At 29.2% G+C, this 19,111-nt stretch overlaps 1 protein-coding gene across 1 annotated transcript; it reads left to right on the plus strand.

Annotated features, from left to right (window-relative positions):
* The first annotated feature begins 2,599 nt into the window (after positions 1 to 2,599).
* LOC113560861 (TATA-binding protein-associated factor 2N-like) lies at positions 2,600 to 18,426 on the plus strand. Its single transcript, XM_026966970.1, has 3 exons — positions 2,600 to 2,728; positions 14,072 to 16,299; positions 17,433 to 18,426. The coding sequence occupies exons 1-3, from the start codon at positions 2,705 to 2,707 to the stop codon at positions 17,662 to 17,664; spliced, it is 2,484 nt and encodes an 827-aa protein (XP_026822771.1). The 5' UTR covers positions 2,600 to 2,704; the 3' UTR covers positions 17,665 to 18,426.
* Positions 18,427 to 19,111: the final 685 nt, after the last annotated feature.

Raw genomic sequence — 19,111 nt, forward strand, 5'->3', positions numbered from 1 at the left:
TATTATGAAAACGTAATAACAGTAATCGCGTTGAATAAAATGTACAGTTTTATCAGTATTTAAATAATTATGATATTATAATTTTTTTAGATACTACGAAAACCTGTTTTTATATGTGTGATTCTGGATTCACAATATATATATCACACACCATGTTGTATCGACCGTCGCGCCGCAGCTACCCTGCACAATCAAATCATATTCACATATTATTATATATTATAGAATAAACTCTAGTAAATGGTAAATTGAATTCACAGAAAACAATTATATCTAAAAGAAGGATCGAGAGTTTCGCCGGCTGCGGCGCCACTATAGCTTATAGCCTAGGTACTCTAGATCTAAACCTGGTCCCGTGACGACATGATCATCGAAAGTTGTGAATACATTCGAGCGCTATCGCACTACCGACTAGGACTAGCATCTGTCTCGGAGTTGAATCATACGCACCGTACGGTACATGTAATAATAATATGTATAATAGTACCGTTTGCACGCGTGCGAATAATACGCATCGAGAACTACGAGATTCGGGAAGGTCGATATACCACGGTTCCGGCGGCTTAGAGCAGAAATACTGCCAACAGTATCGTGGAAAATTTGCGCGTAATATATTCTCTCAGTGTCTTGCATATAATCGTTTACTGAACTTTGCGTAGCGTGCTCGTGCAGAAACAGCTTATTGCATCAGCTTATCGGTGAAATAATTGGGTCTAGTTTGTGATAAGGGGACGCAACTTTTGTAAATTTTACATAATATTCACCCCTTACCCCATAAATTGGTATTGGAGGCATTTTTTTGGGGTATCTAACTGATTATTTTATTGTAATATGTATAAAATGCAATTTATTTCCAATAACAGTTTTCTAGACAAAACACTCCAAAATAATAATATGTGTGGATTAATATTAATCTTATTTCAATCAAAATGATATAAGTTAATTGCTTTTTAAGAAAAAATCTATCACTACACGCCACTGTCGTTAATAAAAACGAAGAATAAATGATTAATAATCATGGTTTTGTGATATACTTAGATAGAAGTATAAAATATAGATACATTTAGAATTTATATGACATTAAATAAATACGTTTCATTCAATGACTTAATAGGACATTATATTCGATAACATTTTATGGCTAATTATTATAACGATTAGTGATATAAATCACTGTATTATGCAGGTGTGACAATTTATGTGCAGTATTCCATTGTGATGGTCGTGATATTGCGATTAAAACGAACTGACCATGTTATGAATTTACTCGATTGTTACATTAGTAATATATGTATGTATAATAGGGTTAAGATTTCGATGCACTTCACATTGTTTTTCAAAGTTAGCTACGCGATACTCCCTTTTTAACATATACATTTAATGTACCTACTTTAAATTTGAATAAGAGGTTTTTACTGTGTAATTTTTGAAAATTTTTAATTTTATGGTAATTTTTTCATTATTTAAAGAATTTTAGGATTTTAGGTTATTTAGCATTAAAAATTTAAGATTTTTCTTTAAAAATAAATTTTGTACTGTGTTAATACAGTTTTTACTAAATCAAAAACAATTAATCGTAATTTTTCAAAGGAATAGGTACTATGTAAAAATAGAGATTACGTGTGGTGACGAAAAACTAGTCGGGAGTAAATCTTTTTTTTCTGATTAAAAGTTTACGCGAATGACTTGACATCTTGCTGCAGTTCTACAAAACTTTTTTTTAAATTTAAAAAAAATATATTGCTTGATTCAAAATTTATTTTGGAATATCAGGGCTTTACATTTTCAGCCCCAGTTATGAGTTTCTACGGCGATCAGATTCTTTATACGTTCGGCTATGGGCTAATAGTACTTAAAGCCACGCGACATCGTGGTACGCTATTGGCCACATCAGATTTTTCCGGTTCATACGCGGTACACAGACAATAGCGGGTACATATGCGGTATCGGTTGTTTATACCTCGGTCGAATGGTATCATACCAATAGGTTATTACTATTTTATTATAACGTATAGTGTACTATAATACATACGCGGATCGCGATGCGGGTAATACTTACTGCGTATATCCGGCGCAAGCGCGGTGTACCTACCTATATGGTTTTTAAATTCATAATATACCTCCGTATGTTTTTTTTTTTTTAGTAATTCGTATGATATTATTAACAATGCGTTCGCTTTTCGGCCATTGCCGTCGGTATACTCAGATATTATAATGTTTGAAGATTATATTATTATTATGGCGGACACGAATATTACGAGAACGACAGACCCGCAGCAGCGGCAGACCGGTAATTATCATCCGGCAGTGCAGAATATTATAATGTGCAGTGTGCTGTGCCGTTGTGCCGAGCGGACGCGCGGGCCTCCGAGGAAACGGCCAAGACGAAGAAACGACGACCGCCGAGGCCACCGTACCACCTGAACCGTTACGGCAATGCCCACTCGTCATCGTCTTAGTCCTATAAGTCTTGGTCGCGTGTATATATATATATATATATACATATGTATGTAGTCTTTCGCATTTTCTTCACACACACACACACACATAAGAATTAATTGCGAATATTAGCATTGCCTCAAAGTCTGTGCTTGTACATCGCAGAACCAGTACGTCGCCGGCGATCGCTCGTTCACCATATTATATAATATTATAGTCGCCCATCCGCGTATTATTTCGTATCTACATCTTTGCCGTCATCATCATGTACGTCAAGTGGCTGCGAAGTGTAAGTCTTATTACAATTATTGTGTTATATAATTTTATGTACTCGATATCTGTACAATATAATAATATTCGTGCGATTAATTTGAATTATTGATTATATAGTATTATAAAATCGTGCGGAAAACTCCGATGAAAACCTGTAGATCAGGGGTCGTTAACTTGTTAATATACCGGAATAAATAGTGGTTGGTCTCTTGAATACTTGATACTTAAAACGTTTAATATAGAGCTCATTTGTTGCCTTGTTGGAAAAGGTTGATGACTCCTATTGTAGATGGTTTGATTGTTATTTTTTATGGGCTATTCTATCTCGAGGCTTAGGAAGTAAGCAGGTTTTCAGAAAAGTTGGCGAAAGAGGATTTTTGTAAATCCTACTAAACTTGAAATAATCAAAAATTTCTAAGTCTGTAATAGAGTGCTTGATTTTTTGTATTTTTTGATCCTTTTTGTTTAAAAAAAAAATAAAAAGTTCACCTACTTTGTTAGTGGTTATCAACTTTAAGGTGCTTTCTCGTCAATTAAGATATTCCACTCCTTTTATTACACTTCTCTACCACTAATTACCTTTATAATTATTGTCCTCTACACCTTTTAGTACGTTTGGACAACGTGGCTCTGGATTTGATTAACTTTAATCCTTGTTAATTTAAGATGTTTTATGATATTTTAAGATATTTGTATTTTTTTTTTTTTTTTTTTTTGAGGAAAGGGGGATGAAGCTCTCTTAAGCCCAGTATTGATCAATTACCTTACCCTGACTTAACCAATTAATCTCTGTGTTTCGCTGCAGAAGATTTCATTTTCGTACATCATAATTATAATTGTCAAAGAAATTGCAAAACTATGAGTATCTACGCAAATAGGAACCATTATTACGTGTGGTCAATCTAACGCGAATCATCTGCCTTTATAATAATGTTTTCAACGACGTGTTTTTTGTACAAAAACTGAAAACATTATAAGTTATAAGTAATAAAATTAAATGTATACATTATTTAAATAAATATTTAATCAAAACTGGATAGGTGGCTAGATCATGGATAACAGTGGGCAGTGGCAATTATTAATATACTACATGTACCTATATAGTCGACTGAATCTTTCACGATTTTTCTTAAAACTGGCTACGAAATCAGTATTATATTATTATAGTTTTCGGAATGTTTATTTGAGATTTTGTTTTAAAATGTTTGATTAGGTTTGAGATAGTAAGTATAGGAATTGGACATAAAATAAATACATATGTATGTATATGTATAAATATGGAACGCTATATTATCTTTCGAGTTCAGTATTCGGGTAACTAGTTACGTACTAAGTATAAAAATAGTCGTTGAAATCTGTGTCGTCCGAAACGACCATCGGAATCCTGCTATTGGTATATTGTATACACACAAGTAATAAGCCGTGGTCGAATTTGAAGTTTCCTTTGGTCAAACTTATAATGCGTTTTGTATTTGTTTTGTTTTTACAATGAGACTTGGAAAGACGTTACGAGTAATTTAGATTCCGATTTCCGACTTATCGAATGACATCCAGAATAATATATTCTATTCTATTATATTGTATTATGTATAATTAAGTACCTACCTACCTAGGCTATATAGTATAAATAAAGACGTTAATAGAGATTGGTTACTAAATATTTTCATCGCGCAATAGTATTATAATATAATTCATCAAACATTCACCCCTATTTTTTCTTCAATAATAATGAATTTGTATAAACTTTGATTTTTGTTATTTTACAGGTAAATAACCTATCTATTATCATTTTTATATTTAAATTTAAAAGGTGTTTTGTAGTGATAAAAGCTTGATATTTCGAACGATAACCAAACCTTTTCATTGTAAATTTTACACGAATTTAGTCCTAGATTGGATTTTTATATTTATATTTATTTAATATATAAAATGTATATATTAATAACTTCTTAAAAAATTCTAACCATCTCAAATTCTTTTTAATTTTAAATAAGACTAAAATGTACATAATATGTAGCAAATTATAGCTTCAATTATTATTAGTATATAAACTGTAAATCAAGGCGTGGGTGTCATTTTAATTTCTTTGTAATGTAAAATGATAAGTTAAAGACGAAGACTTTTTATTCAAAATTCTTTAAAATCTACATATTGATAATATTATGCATTGAAAAAATAATTTCTAGATATAATATAAACATCTTACATTCTAACATTCTAAAAATCTATATATGTTATCGTCAAAAAGTGAATTAATGAACGTTGTAATACAATGTATAATTTTAATGGACAATATGGAAAATTATACGGTTTTCCTGGATATTGTAGAATAACCAAAACACAGTGGGCAGTTGTGGTGTATAAGATATAAAACAGTTTTTGTTTTAATAATATTAAAGGAAAAAATCTATATGATTTTAATTAAAATAAAATAAACAAAATAACTTGGCGATAAATAAATTAATGTATAAATTTGTCTTCATAGTCTTTATAATCCTATTACACAGTTATTTTATATTGTTTTTTTTGGCGCATAGGCCGTATACATTAAACAATGAAAGTGGTGTTTATTGTAACTGTTTTTGTAGTTATTTCGATTGTAACTTATCAGTGCAGCAAATGTCAGACAAGATTGTGGTAAAAAAATATCAAGTCGTTTTCATACACCATACTTTAAATTCTAAGTAGGCTGATAAGATGTATTGGCTTAAAAATAATTGTTTTTTGTGTCTAAATTCACTTGAAAATTATTTATTCATCAACTTTAAGATTGATTTTAGGTAGAAAATTTGATTCATTTGGTATCTATATAGAGGTAAAACAAAAGGCAAATTACGAAATTACGTAAAATTAGTTTTGTCAAAATCGGATTTTTTTTTTATTGTAATTCAAAAACAAATAACTGTGAAAAATAATTAGTTATTTTAAAATTGCTTGAAGATAATGCTACTTTCTTAAAAAATGTTTGAATTTTTTCGTGCTATTTGTAGGCATTTTAAATTTTTGATTTATTCACAATTAACATGTGATTTAATTAAATTAATAATATTGTTCATCTAATTTGTTACCAAAACTTATAATTTTGTAATTACGAGTAGATATATCATTAGTAAAAATGCCTTAGCCGTATTAAACTTCGAAAGTGGTTTAACCTCAACCAACCATCAATTATGGTAATAATATAATTCAGTAATATACTCAGTCATAATCCATGAAGAAAATTAAAACTTTTTGTCGTAATTTTTTATTGATTTAAATTAATTTCATTAGATATAAGAATTGTTTTTTTATATATAATAAATTTATTTTTATTTGTATAATTGGGTGGTTATTTTGTGGGTGCAAATTTTTTAAATACGGCCTTGACATGTGATTGCTAATATTATTATAGATTTTATTAACTACTATAAAATATATTATTATGAGATATTTTTGTGACAAAAATAATTTAACCAACAGTATTATATCAGTAGAAAAATAAATAGCAAATGTTTCAATATAAATATTAAATAAAATATCCTTAAAAATATAGAATATAGGTTGACAAACCGTCTCCGTTCAAAATTGTCGCATTCAATGATTGAGCATTGTATGTTAAATTAGCATATCTATTACAGTGGTCTACTGTACAATGATACATACTAAGTATACAGCAAAGCGACTGTCCTTGATTTTTTTTAATATACAAACACTGCGTCTCACAGTTATTGTTAATTCAGATTTAAATTTAAGTTATGTGATGTTTTTAGGTGTATATTTAGTTGATGGTTATATTTTATCATATTTTATGCAATCGGAGGTTGCTAAATTCAATGCTATACTCGGAGGGTGAATTGTATTGAAAAAAAATGTTTTCATTGTTTTTTTTTTTATTAAAACGGTTGAATAAATATATAGGTTTATGTAGAGACAGATTAATAACGTTCTTTTTGAAATATTTTTAAAATATTATTGCATCTTTAATTTGAATACATGTTATTATAAAAATAAAAATTCCTCGTTTTGTTATAAATTAAACAGTTGTTATCGACTGCATGTATAATATTGAGGAGTGTTTTATTTTATTTTATTTTATATTCTATTATTGAAACGTATTAAAGTTTTTTTTCCTCGATTAAGTACCTAGTATAGATATAGATAATATTGTTTAATATCAGGAAAAAAATGACATTCCTCGAATGCGAAATTGGATTGGTCGCCAATTTTATACATTCTATTAATTTTTGTATTGTTTCTAATATAAGTTAATGGTACCTAATGATTAATACTATTGTGCATTATATCAATAAATAAGAGCCTTAAAGTGTTGTCTCAAATTTAAATATTTTTATTGTTACAAATATTAGCTCCCTATAGTCTGTTTAGTCCGTACCACATAATCTAATTTATATTAAAAAGTCTCGTGATTTTTTTTTTGTAATAAATGTACAATCAGAAAAAAATCGGTTTTAATTTCTATGATTTCATTCCATTAATTTAATATTTTACTATTTTCTTAAAATGTATGACAAATTTCATCACTTCAAAGATAACAAAATCAGTTTAAAAATATTTTCTTTAATTTAAGAATAAAAATATACAATCAAATTTTAGCAAATCCATTGATTTCATTAATCAATTTTCTTTAAAATAAAGAAAAAAATATTTTATTTTGTTTTCAACTGACTTAGAAACAACGAAAGATAATGTCTTCATTTTCACGCATAATTATGATGTTTAATTAATGAAAAATAGTACTTAATTTTATAACAAAATGATTTAAGATCAATAGCTTATTACAATAAACACATTGCAATCAATCTTTACATCATTGCTACTTTTCCTATAGTCAATGTTATTGGATATCATAATTCAAGTTTCCTAAAAATAAATATTATTAGTTTTAAGGAAAACATCTTATATGTTAACGAAGTATTATCAATATTTTGTTATTTATCAATTTAACAATTGTAAATTAGTGTTGAATTAATAGAATTTGCCGTTATGTTGACGAAGAGGTGACAGTCTAATATAAACTAAATTGGTTTAGTAAATCTATTTATTTTATATTCTTTTAGGACTGAAACAAATGGAAAGCAGATATTTAAATATTGCGTACTATTTTAGAAAGAGTAAACTTTTGATACTTTAACCCCCCCCCCTAAAAAATAATAGTAATAATTATCAAACTATAGTGTATATACGGTGCTATAATGTATTTATTGAAATTGTATAGATCAAGTATGGGTATTAATATTTAATTCTTTAAATACATTTGGTGTTTTAAAATATTGTATATTGTATATTTTGTATTTTTCTATGCTAAGGGTAATATATATATATATATATATTACACAAAAAGCATGAAATATAAACAGATATTGTAGATAAATAAATTAAATAAAACAATTAATAAGAATATCCAAGTTTCATTACTCACGAATTTTACGAATTCCATAATTAAACAATGTTTAACGCAAAATTGTTAATCTTAAGATCCTAACTAGGCTTTTAAATTTGTTTTAATTTTATCAACTAACATCCATTTGATTAATAAAAAATAGACTAAATTTATCACATTAAAGTGTAAGATGGATTTTACCAACAGTAATATGACGTAATACATTCTTATTACAGTCTTATTAGTTATAAATTATAATATACTGTTTCTTTATAAATATATTAATTGTAAATACTTAAAAAATAAACTGTTTAAATAAAATATACAATATAAACACGAACGTTTTGTCGTTTTTGGATGCCAATTCCATCAGTTGACCTTTATAATTATAAAATACGCACGCTACAATTTATATTATATTATAATATTATAATATAGGTACGCAACACAGGTTTCAGACGTAGTATGCTCGCATAAAACAGCTACAGCAAAAACAATAATCAAGAACGTTCTAAGTTCAAATTAAAACTGTTCATTCTCATATAATCTCATTAACTCCGTTGCTCTAAAAGGAAAGCTTTTAACGTCATAATACATAACACACAGTAGAACAATATATTTTAATAATTTCAACTTTGTGTCAATACAGACACCGTATATTGAGTAGTCAATATGCGATATAAGGTATATACTTCTGTATTTATTATTCCCTATTATATAATAGGGGAAAAAATCCATTAACAAAATTTAATTTGGAAAAAATTTCAAAATTTTAACGTTAATAGTAATATACTGATATATTGCAATCAATATTTGATTTGAAAAAAAAATACACACACATATATATATTACAATAATTAGTCATTAGTAATGACCATTACGTGGTGTTTTAGATATAAGACGTATAAACATTGATTTTACTGCAGATGATATAAAAATTTTGATAATCCTGGAATTATTATTAGGTAATAAATTCATAATTGTTTATCACCCATCCTATGACTATCAACTTCCACTACATTTCACATTTATTCATTATTACTGTAAAATTATGGACCTGTGTCCTGTACCTAATTTCAGCGTCTTTGCGGCAATGTATTAATATACCTACATATATTAAATACTTTCGAGTATTACTCAATTACTCGATGGTGTCTGTGACCCGTGTGACTGCGTGTACAGGATTGTTATTACGATTGCAATAGAAAGTATTATCAATTTTTAAAACTGCAACAATAATGCTGGATTTTTTGTTGTAATATTATAAACATTGTAATTTGTATTCGTTTCAACAACTATATTGCTCTCATACTTGAGTATTATAAACCGTAGATCGTTGCTTCTTATGCCTAAGTGCTTTTAGGTATAACCATAATCATTATTGCTGATTAATAAAATCAAACCAAAAAATGCGTCTTGTGCAGCGCGCGGATTGCGCTAGACCGCGTCGTTAATCCTTAAATAAAACAAAACTCAAATCAGTTGCGATTTACGAACCACTTCAAGGACGAAAGCATTGTCTTTTTGTAAATTTTCTAAAAAAGATAAACAAATAGGAAGGAAATTGCTCAACAATTAGAGACGAAACAAAGAGGTGAAATATTCGACCAGTAATCTTTGAACCAGATCGGGTCATTGTCGCGTACGGACGAAATTATATTATTATACTATGCATGTGGCGTGTGTGTTGTATATTAATATGTCACGAACCTTGCGATGGTTAACTGTAACGACGTGGGCAATATTATATTATTACTATAATCGTGATTACCTAGTCATGTACCATTGCCACGGTGTGTAGTCGATCATTACTAATTTATTTTGCTGTACGCAATATTGCAATGGTATACCAGAGGTACCTGTCGGTATTAATCGTAATGATGGTAATATTATTAGGTTATGAAATGAAATTATGGCGGTGACAATGCTAATAATAATCGATTGTGGAGATCTGCGCACTCAAGTAGCGTTGATTAGTGCTCGAATTGGCCATTGAATAGAATAATCCGTTGTCTTTGCTTTTACGAAATGTTCGTTTTGGATCTCGTCATCGACAAAGATGAACTACAATTTCATTTTTAACATATTCTTTTTCTATCTTATAAACGTGCAATTATAATTTGCAACACTGCAACCACCGCGAATTGTTTCGTTATAAATATTCAACGGCGGCAGTGTGAAGACATTGTTTCAATTGAATGGTTGTCTGAGATATTATAAACTAATCAGTATGCATAGTCAATATTTTGAGAGAGCGTCACTTTATTATAATAAATACGTTATTAAGTTAGCTATTGAGTCTGTGTTTGTGTTAGTCGCGTGAAATTACGCTTTAACGGTAATTTCCTTTTTACGAATACATTAAGTCTGACGCTGTGGATTTAATGAATTTGGAAAATAACCGACAAAAATGTGTAAGCAGTAGCTATAATATATTACTCTCTCGGAAATACTATTACTATTATTATTTTTTAAATAACAAACGAGAGCAGACCTTTTAAAAATCCTGTAGCTTATTAATGCCGCCAGCGAATAAATTGGGTCAATAACGCTGCATTTATATAGCACATTATATCGCATAATCAATGTCATCAATATGTTGAAATTCGGTAAAAAACCAAATTGGTTATCAAAATAAAACGGTTTGGTAAGAACAACTTCGTATTATTATATTTTTGATTCCATTTGTGTTTAAAATACATTATTATTATTTTAATGACCTACTATTATATGTAGTTTAGGTATTTAAATTAGTTGAATGCAAATTTCATTATATAAGTACTTATTTGTCTTTGCCATATCTGATGTGTTAGCCATGTATTCTTAGTTATGTTTTTGTGTTATAATTATTATGTCTAATATATTTGCTTTCTTTTGCTAATAATCATTATACTGTTCAAATCAACTGCAATGTTTACCCTTATTGTAATATCGATGGCTCTAAGATGATATTTTTGTAGGTTTAAGGGGAATACAAACACATTTTTACTATATATATTTCGAACTTTAATCATTTTTGAGATTTTTTAATAGATTTTTGTAGTTTTCACGTGTGATCAGGTAAATTTGAATTATTTTCATTATTATCAAAATGTCAATATTAAGAACAATTTTTATGAAATAATTTGAATTTTCAGTGTTTATATCCCATTTTTTTTATCATGTATTTTTATCACTGTTAGTTATTTCTTATTTGGTCAAGTACCTACCATCGTTAAAAAAATGAATTTCATTGCAAATTAAGTTACTCTTTATTTTAAAAATATTATTGGAGCTTAATAATTATTTGGTTAATGCATTAACTTTATAATTATAATCAACAATATACATTTATATAGATTGTTTATTGAAGCACTAAAGATGACAACAATTGTTCAAGAAATTATTCTTTGTTTTAAAATTTAGTTTAAATAACGATACATTTTTTAAAATAATAATTAAAAATTAAACTGTTTTGTTAAATAGTTATTACAAAAAGGTTAGGTACGGTCAGAAAATTGTATTATATAATAAATGTGTTTATATATTATCAATTTATTAATTTTTGTATTAAAAAAACTAAGTAACGAGTAATTTAGTAATTTTACTACAAAAAGGAACTTAAATTACGTATAAATAATTATTTACAATAAAATATAAAATATTACTTCTAATCAAATTTGAGCTACACCCCAAAATTGGTGGTACGGGCTTAGATATTTTTCATTTGGTCTACGAATTAAAGCATGTATACAAATAATATTAATGTGTCTCTCAAAATTAAATGACGATTGCCTAACTTTTTTACGTAGATAAGAATAATTAGTTATTTTTATGTAATGGGCATTATTCATTAACAATAAATTATTTTGTTTTATTTGTGTGATGTTATGTTCCTATTTATATAATTGTTGGCGGAAAAGAATAAATGTTTTTTTGCGAACGCTGAAAATTCTTTAATAAATGTGTGATAACTATATATTATCATTATTCATTAAATATCGTATAAAAGTTAAAAAAAAAAAAAACTATATAATTGAATGAACAGTTTGTTGTATGGACGGGAATTAAAAATTGTTAGTACTAGTGTTGTATAATAATACATTTTTTCTTGAGATACAAATATACAATGTTGCAACCCAAGGGCATGGATATGGCTTTGTAAAAATCTTGTTAGTATACCTATGCCGTGTTGGATATTATTTAAAAGTTATTTTCTTCAAAGAGGATAATATTGCAATCTGACAGAAGACTGCGTAGGTACTATGCATTTAATATTAAATAAACAATTACTTACGTTACTTATATTTACATTTTTATGAAGCGAAATTAATGATAAAAAATGATACCAGAAATATAATATTTATGTCGTTATATAATTTAAAAATAAACAGGTTGGTATAATTACAAATTATAGAAAACAATGTAACATAATAATTTATTAAATGTGTAAGAATAAATGAGAATTTGCTTGAAAGTATTTTTTATAATATAAAATGTTCTTTTTGAAATATTAATATTTGAAATCCATTCTAAAATTAAAATGTGTATTTGATAATATTAACGAACGAAATGACTAAAATAATACGAATTTAATTTAATTATAATTGAGTTATAAAATTTAATAAGCCTGTATGGATTGGTTAAGCTCACAATGTTTGATACTAGTTCAATAAATTCAGTTTCTTTTAAATATTTGTATCGTATACAATATACATATGAATTTTAAAATGACGAAATAGATGAATCGTTTAAAATAATTTAGACAGCTTGTTGTGTCACTAAATGTTTTTTTCTTTATAAAGATAATGATTCATTTATCTTGACGTTGACATTAGATATTTAAATTATACTATTAAATACTTCACAGTTCAGGTGTTTTTTATGATATACTGCTGCAGAGTTATAGTTCCAGGTTTTCAATAAGACTGCAACGAACATCTTAATCGAGCCAATTTGTTCCACCATTAGGTTATTTATATGATAAAATGTTTTTAAAATAGCAAGAAAGAAACATTATGTCTATATAGTATATATTTTAATGATAATATGATTATAAACTCATAACATTATATTAATAATTTGTTTTAGAATATAGATTTAAATTTAAAGTCATTGATTTTTTAATGTTTTTTTGTTAACAGTTAAGAATAACATAATTTTGTTTTTATATTTTTATAATATATATTGTATAGTTTATTATATTAACCATATGATTGATTATTATTTAAAAATATATATTTAGTTGTAATGAGACTATATCTTGTAATGGTTTCTATTGATTTATAACTGGTTTATATACATTTTGAAAAAAAAAAAGAAATACTATTATAAAACAAATTAAATAAATGTACAGAATGTGTAACAAATAAAAAAAAAAAATTAAATAAAATTATGAATTAATAGAGCGTCAGTTTAAAACATTTAAATAATATGAACGTTATAGAGATAAATTACAAAAAAAAAAAAAAATGAATGGTTAAAATAATGAAAATATGAAATATTATGTAAGGTGCACAGTAAATTCATAGTTGGAGATATGAGCAACGTTTAAATTACCTTAAGATTTTTTTAAATATTGTACATATTAAAATGATTCAATATTACTATGAATAATGAATATCGTAGATACATTATTAAATAAAACCATTTATAATATATGTCATCAATTCCTTTTTAGAGTTTGAGTATTCTACATTTGTTAACATAATCATAAGCATACCTACTCGTATTGTACGTACTTTCAAATTAAATGCATCTGAAATTATTTTTATATTAAGTATACCTAGGTACTTATAGAGTTATAGGTAATTTCTAAAATATTTATTAGTGACTAACCAATGTGATTTTATTTAAATATTCTATTTTTTTATATACGATAATAACAATAGGTTAATAGTAATTTCTATTTTTCTATATATTAATCATTAAAAACTCGTAAAATAAGTTTACATTAATATATTATATTAATAATTATTGAACAATAATGATATTTTTCAGAGCTCGTGCTATGTGGTTAATTGTGTGTTGTTGCTGCAACTTATATATAAAACGACTGGGGCTGGATGTTCGGTGGATCATGGCAGCGGGATGAATTATCCTACGACCACTGCCAGCGGAACATGGACAACCCGCGGTGGGATATCTTCTTACGGTTGGGACAGCCGACAACCTATAGATCCTTGTAGCCGTTGTACGAATGTCCCACCACCATTGCCCGGATCTCAGTATGCGACACAATCCCATGACAATGGGATGTACAGTGTAAACGATCGTATTAGTGTCAGTGGCTACATGACAGACAATCGGGTATCTGTAAGCGGTTACATGACGGATAATCGGGGTAGTATGGGTATGCATGGCTCAGATAATAGATACGCCGGTTATGATTCCGATAACCGAGGTAACGGTTATGGAAATGACAATCGCGGCCATACGAATAGTCGGCCCAATGTTTATAACTCGGTCGGTCATGTTACTGGCAACGGTTATATGCCAAGTTCAAATTACGCTGGTCACATTTCTGATAATCACGTTCAAATTTACAACGCCCATAACGTAGACAGTCAAATAAAAAATCCCAATTACCGAGGTAATGGTTACGATAATTTAAGTCCAGAATGGGAACGAAGACACAACAACAAAAAAGTTAGTGTTGTCAGTGGCAGCAGTGGGTATGGAAGTGGTGTTGGTAGTGGTAGTGGTGGTGGATATGGAGGTGTTATAGGAGGGGGCGGTAACTATGGAGACGGTATCAGCGGAGGTGGTAGTTACGGACATAGTATTAGTGGTTCGAGTAATGGTGGTAGTGGATATTATCAAGGAATGTCGTATCCTGTTCCCAATATTCCCGACAGACACGGAACACACATGCAAAGTAATTACCATAGGCCGTCCAACGATCGGTGGAGTATCAAAGGAGCATATCCAGTGAAAGTAGAATCAGGATATTGGCAGAGCCAACCACCTAAAGACATCGGCTGGGACGAGGCCAGCAAAAAGGTGGGAGTAATAGCCGGATGGATTGGTGGCCCGAAAAAATATGAGTCAAGCAAACCTCCCACGGCATATGGTTCGCAACAGGCAAATGACAAAGATGACAACGATTACTACAACAAGGGAACCGGTTACGAAAATAATTCGGACAGAAAGAAACCTTATATGGGTTGGGGAGGTTCGGGATCGTACGAGGTGGTCAAAATGAACAACGGGTACAAATACATTGACAGAAATAGCAACAATGATTATGGTACTTCATATGGAAATGGTTATGGTTACGGGGGACAGAGTTATAATAACAAACCAAGTCAAGATTACGGATTGAAACCGATGAACGTCGACCATGGCAAGCCTTATGGTACTTTGCATGGTTATGATAAACCAATACATGATTACGGTAAACCCACACACGATTACGGTACTACCAACGCGCAAGACTACGGTTCCCCAACCACTCACGATTACGGTTCTAGTCCACATATTGATGTACAGAGTACATCACGTCCAATTGGATTTGAAGTTACAACCCCCAGACCTCCAGCGTGGGATTCTCAGAAACCGGGATACCCAGTGATTGCTTCTCGACCCACTCAGCATTGGGGTGAAAATTCGTTTGGTGAACAATTAAACGGTGTAGTTGGTGGTTCGATGAGTTATGGCAGACCAGGCGGAAACGGTTTTGTAAGACCAGTCGATCATGGTAATTCGAGACCAGACAGTTATGGAACCCAGAAACCGTTTGATTATGGTTCTTCGAGACCAGACAGTTACGGAACTCATAGACCGGCTGATTATGGTTCTTCGAGACCAGAGAGTTATGGAACTCAAAGACCAGAAGGTTATGGATCTCAGAGACCGGAAGGTTATGGATCTCAGAGACCAGAAGGTTATGGATATCCCAGACCTGAAAATTATGGATCTTCTCGTCCAGATGGGTATGGATCTTCTAGACCCGGTAGTGGAGGAGATACATCTGACTATGGATCTTTCAGACCGTACGCGGGATCCATAAACAATATGGCATCTGAGTACGCTTCCCAAAAACAGGAGTTTGATAAATTCAGTGGTTATTCAGATAACGATGGTGGTAGACCGCATATGAACAACAGACCGGGATATAACAACGAAAGGCCGTTTATGAACGGGAACGAAGTCTATGGTTCACAACAGCAGACGGGTTATGGAAAAGGATACGCGTCGAATTGGGACTATTATTCTAATTCCATGAGGTAATAATATATATAATATATTATATATATTAGATATGCGTGTGGCCACCACTTTTTTCCAACATTTAAATATATTTTTGTTACGACAAAACATATTGAGTACTTAACGTGAGACTGTATCTGCTATTTTACAGGTATAGCTCACTAGATGAGTGTAGACATTTTTACTTAGCATTATCTTATATCACTATTAAACAATCACTTGACATTGTGTATTGTAATCTATGTGAACATCGAATTTGTAATTATTGCATTACTTCAAACGTGTTTTTTTTTTTTTTATCGATATATTTTGTGAATTTGGTATTTATTATGGTAAATAATAAACATGGTGGTTACGAATAGATGTCAGAAACGATAACCTACGTAAGATAATATTATTACGTTGAATGTTATTCGAATAATATACTCGTATACTATTTCCCCTTGACTCGATTCCGGTATGTGTATATACTTTGCAAGGTTTCTGGTATTCTCGAAACTATAATAATATATGTTTTCACTATTATTATTGTTCTTTTTTTTTTTTATTATTATCAAATACGAGATTCTTCGCGTAACATAAACAATAAAGGTTGAACAACCAACGAACGCCGGTCGCCAACCCGAAAGGTCAATTCATTACACGTGTGTATCATCGGCCCAGCGGACCGTTAAATTTATACGAGACAGCAGGAATATTGTTATTACACTTGTAATCGTGATGGTACCTTCCTATACATATTGTTAATTCGAATCCAGAACCTTGAGATTATTATGAATTGTTCGGATGAGTTGTTTTTTGGAATCATTCATAATGAAAACGCATGATAACATTTTTAAGGAATTATAAAGCGCGGTGATGAAGTTGTATCGGATCTAGAAGTTATGAAATGTCCGAATTGGTTCATGTAATGTTATTTGTAGATAATGTATAAATTGGTCAAAGCGATTTGATTTTTTTTCAATGTGTTTTCCAATATTCGGATGTCAAGTTTTTAGTTATGGAAATGGACAATTTGGATGTAGCCATAGATTCGATGTTGGCATATTAAAATTATTTTTTTTACACATACCGACGTACTAAACTTAATAAAAGTCCTAAACACGGTACTGTGCGAAATGCTGATCATAGTGTTTTGTTCGCGTTGTAGGGGACAGTCCAGCAACGGATGGAACGACCAGCAGCGGGACTACTTACAGAGGAGACCGGACGGCGATGTGTTACAGTCCGGATCGAGTTTCAGGCCCTCCGAGTCCACTCCTCTACATTACAACGGACACAGCGGGATCGGTGCATCGACCGACAATGGTTTTTTGTACAGGAGTCCATCGACAATTACGGGATCGTCTACCACTCCTATGCCGACCTCTAATAATTCATAATCGTTTTCATATTAATCATAATTTAATTAATATGATTTTTAATTGTCTTTTTGTTCACCATGTATATTGGTATCTAAACCGTGCAATACCTTCCTAGCATTAATGGGATAATTAATATTATAATTATACACTATTCGGAGTAAGAACAGGGTTCGGCAATGAACTTGTGCGCATTGGCGTGGCTTTGCTACACAGCAGGCGTACATATAGTTGTATCGGCGAGGTTGATTAAAGGGTGTTGTCTGAACGCCGCTCGACGTAAACTAATCGCAGCCGAAGCTTATTTTTATTCCGAATTGACTTATAGTTATATTATTTTAGTATCGATTAAATTAATAAAAATGTTTTCAACGTCTTTTTTTTTAAATTTCTTAAGGTGGCATAATATGTGATTAGTGACAATTACGTATATAACCATCATCTAACGTAACGTATATAAACCAATAACTATTTAAACTAATTATACATATATACTATAAACATAATAAAAAATATATGTTAATCGATTTAAAATAAATACCATAACCATATCATCTCATTATAAATATACAAAATAGAATAAAATATAATATAATACGAAAGTTATTTGAATTAGAAAAATCTAAAATGATACACATTTTTTTTATGTTTTTACAGTCTTTTAAGGGTAGTTTAGGGTCAACTTTTAAAATGTTGGTGATAGAAATACATTAATTAAAGCAATTTAAAATTTTAATGGGCCTAGTGAAGTAAAAAAAAAGATACACAGTAAAATATTATTTCACGTATCTAATCATTTAAATTTAAAATAATCACGATTAATGAACTTCCTACTAGTTAAAAATTTGATTTTTATACGACAAACTCCAAATAATATTCTGTAGAATATAAAACTAAAAATACATGTTATAAAACAAAATAAAAGCTTAAAAAAAATAACAATTAAGAGCTGTAAATTATATTACATTATTTCAAGTTGATAAATAATATGTTATTATGTTATATTTTAAATAAATTGTTTTCTTACTACTCAAAATAATGTAAAATTGAATATTTAAAGATATATTTATTTTACTTAAAAAATAGCTGTAACATAAATTTTGAATCACCCGGTATATATATTATAATATTTTAAATATACCTAATATTTAAGTTATTAAAATTAAATATAGGTTGATTAAAGATTTAATCATGCCATAAGATCGGTTTAGGTTTACGTAGTATTACGATTACCTTAAGAGCTAATATTAATGATTCTCATTTACAATTTGTGTTAGTAATAATTATATTAAATACAATATTATGTTTATTATTATAAATCGTATTAAATAATATTTTAATATAGTTCAGTTTTAATATAAAAAGGATAATACTAGCGTTTTCAGTATCAAAGATAAAATATAATAAAAGTTTAAAATAAATAATTTCAGACTGGTTTCATGATATATCACTTATATTTTATACTTAC

The sequence above is a fragment of the Rhopalosiphum maidis genome, chromosome 4 (genome assembly GCF_003676215.2).
Source record: "Rhopalosiphum maidis isolate BTI-1 chromosome 4, ASM367621v3, whole genome shotgun sequence".
Lineage (NCBI taxonomy): Eukaryota > Metazoa > Arthropoda > Insecta > Hemiptera > Aphididae > Rhopalosiphum > Rhopalosiphum maidis.

What these genes read in the sequence shown, in the direction of transcription:
- LOC113560861 (XM_026966970.1), top strand. Translation starts at nt 2,705, where the DNA reads ATGTACGTCAAGTGGCTGCGAAGT. An exon ending in ACGTCAAGTGGCTGCGAAGT is followed by an intron (nt 2,729 to 14,071) that starts GTAAGTCTTATT and finishes GATATTTTTCAG; the next exon opens with AGCTCGTGCTATGTGGTTAA. An exon ending in TATTATTCTAATTCCATGAG is followed by an intron (nt 16,300 to 17,432) that starts GTAATAATATAT and finishes TTCGCGTTGTAG; the next exon opens with GGGACAGTCCAGCAACGGAT.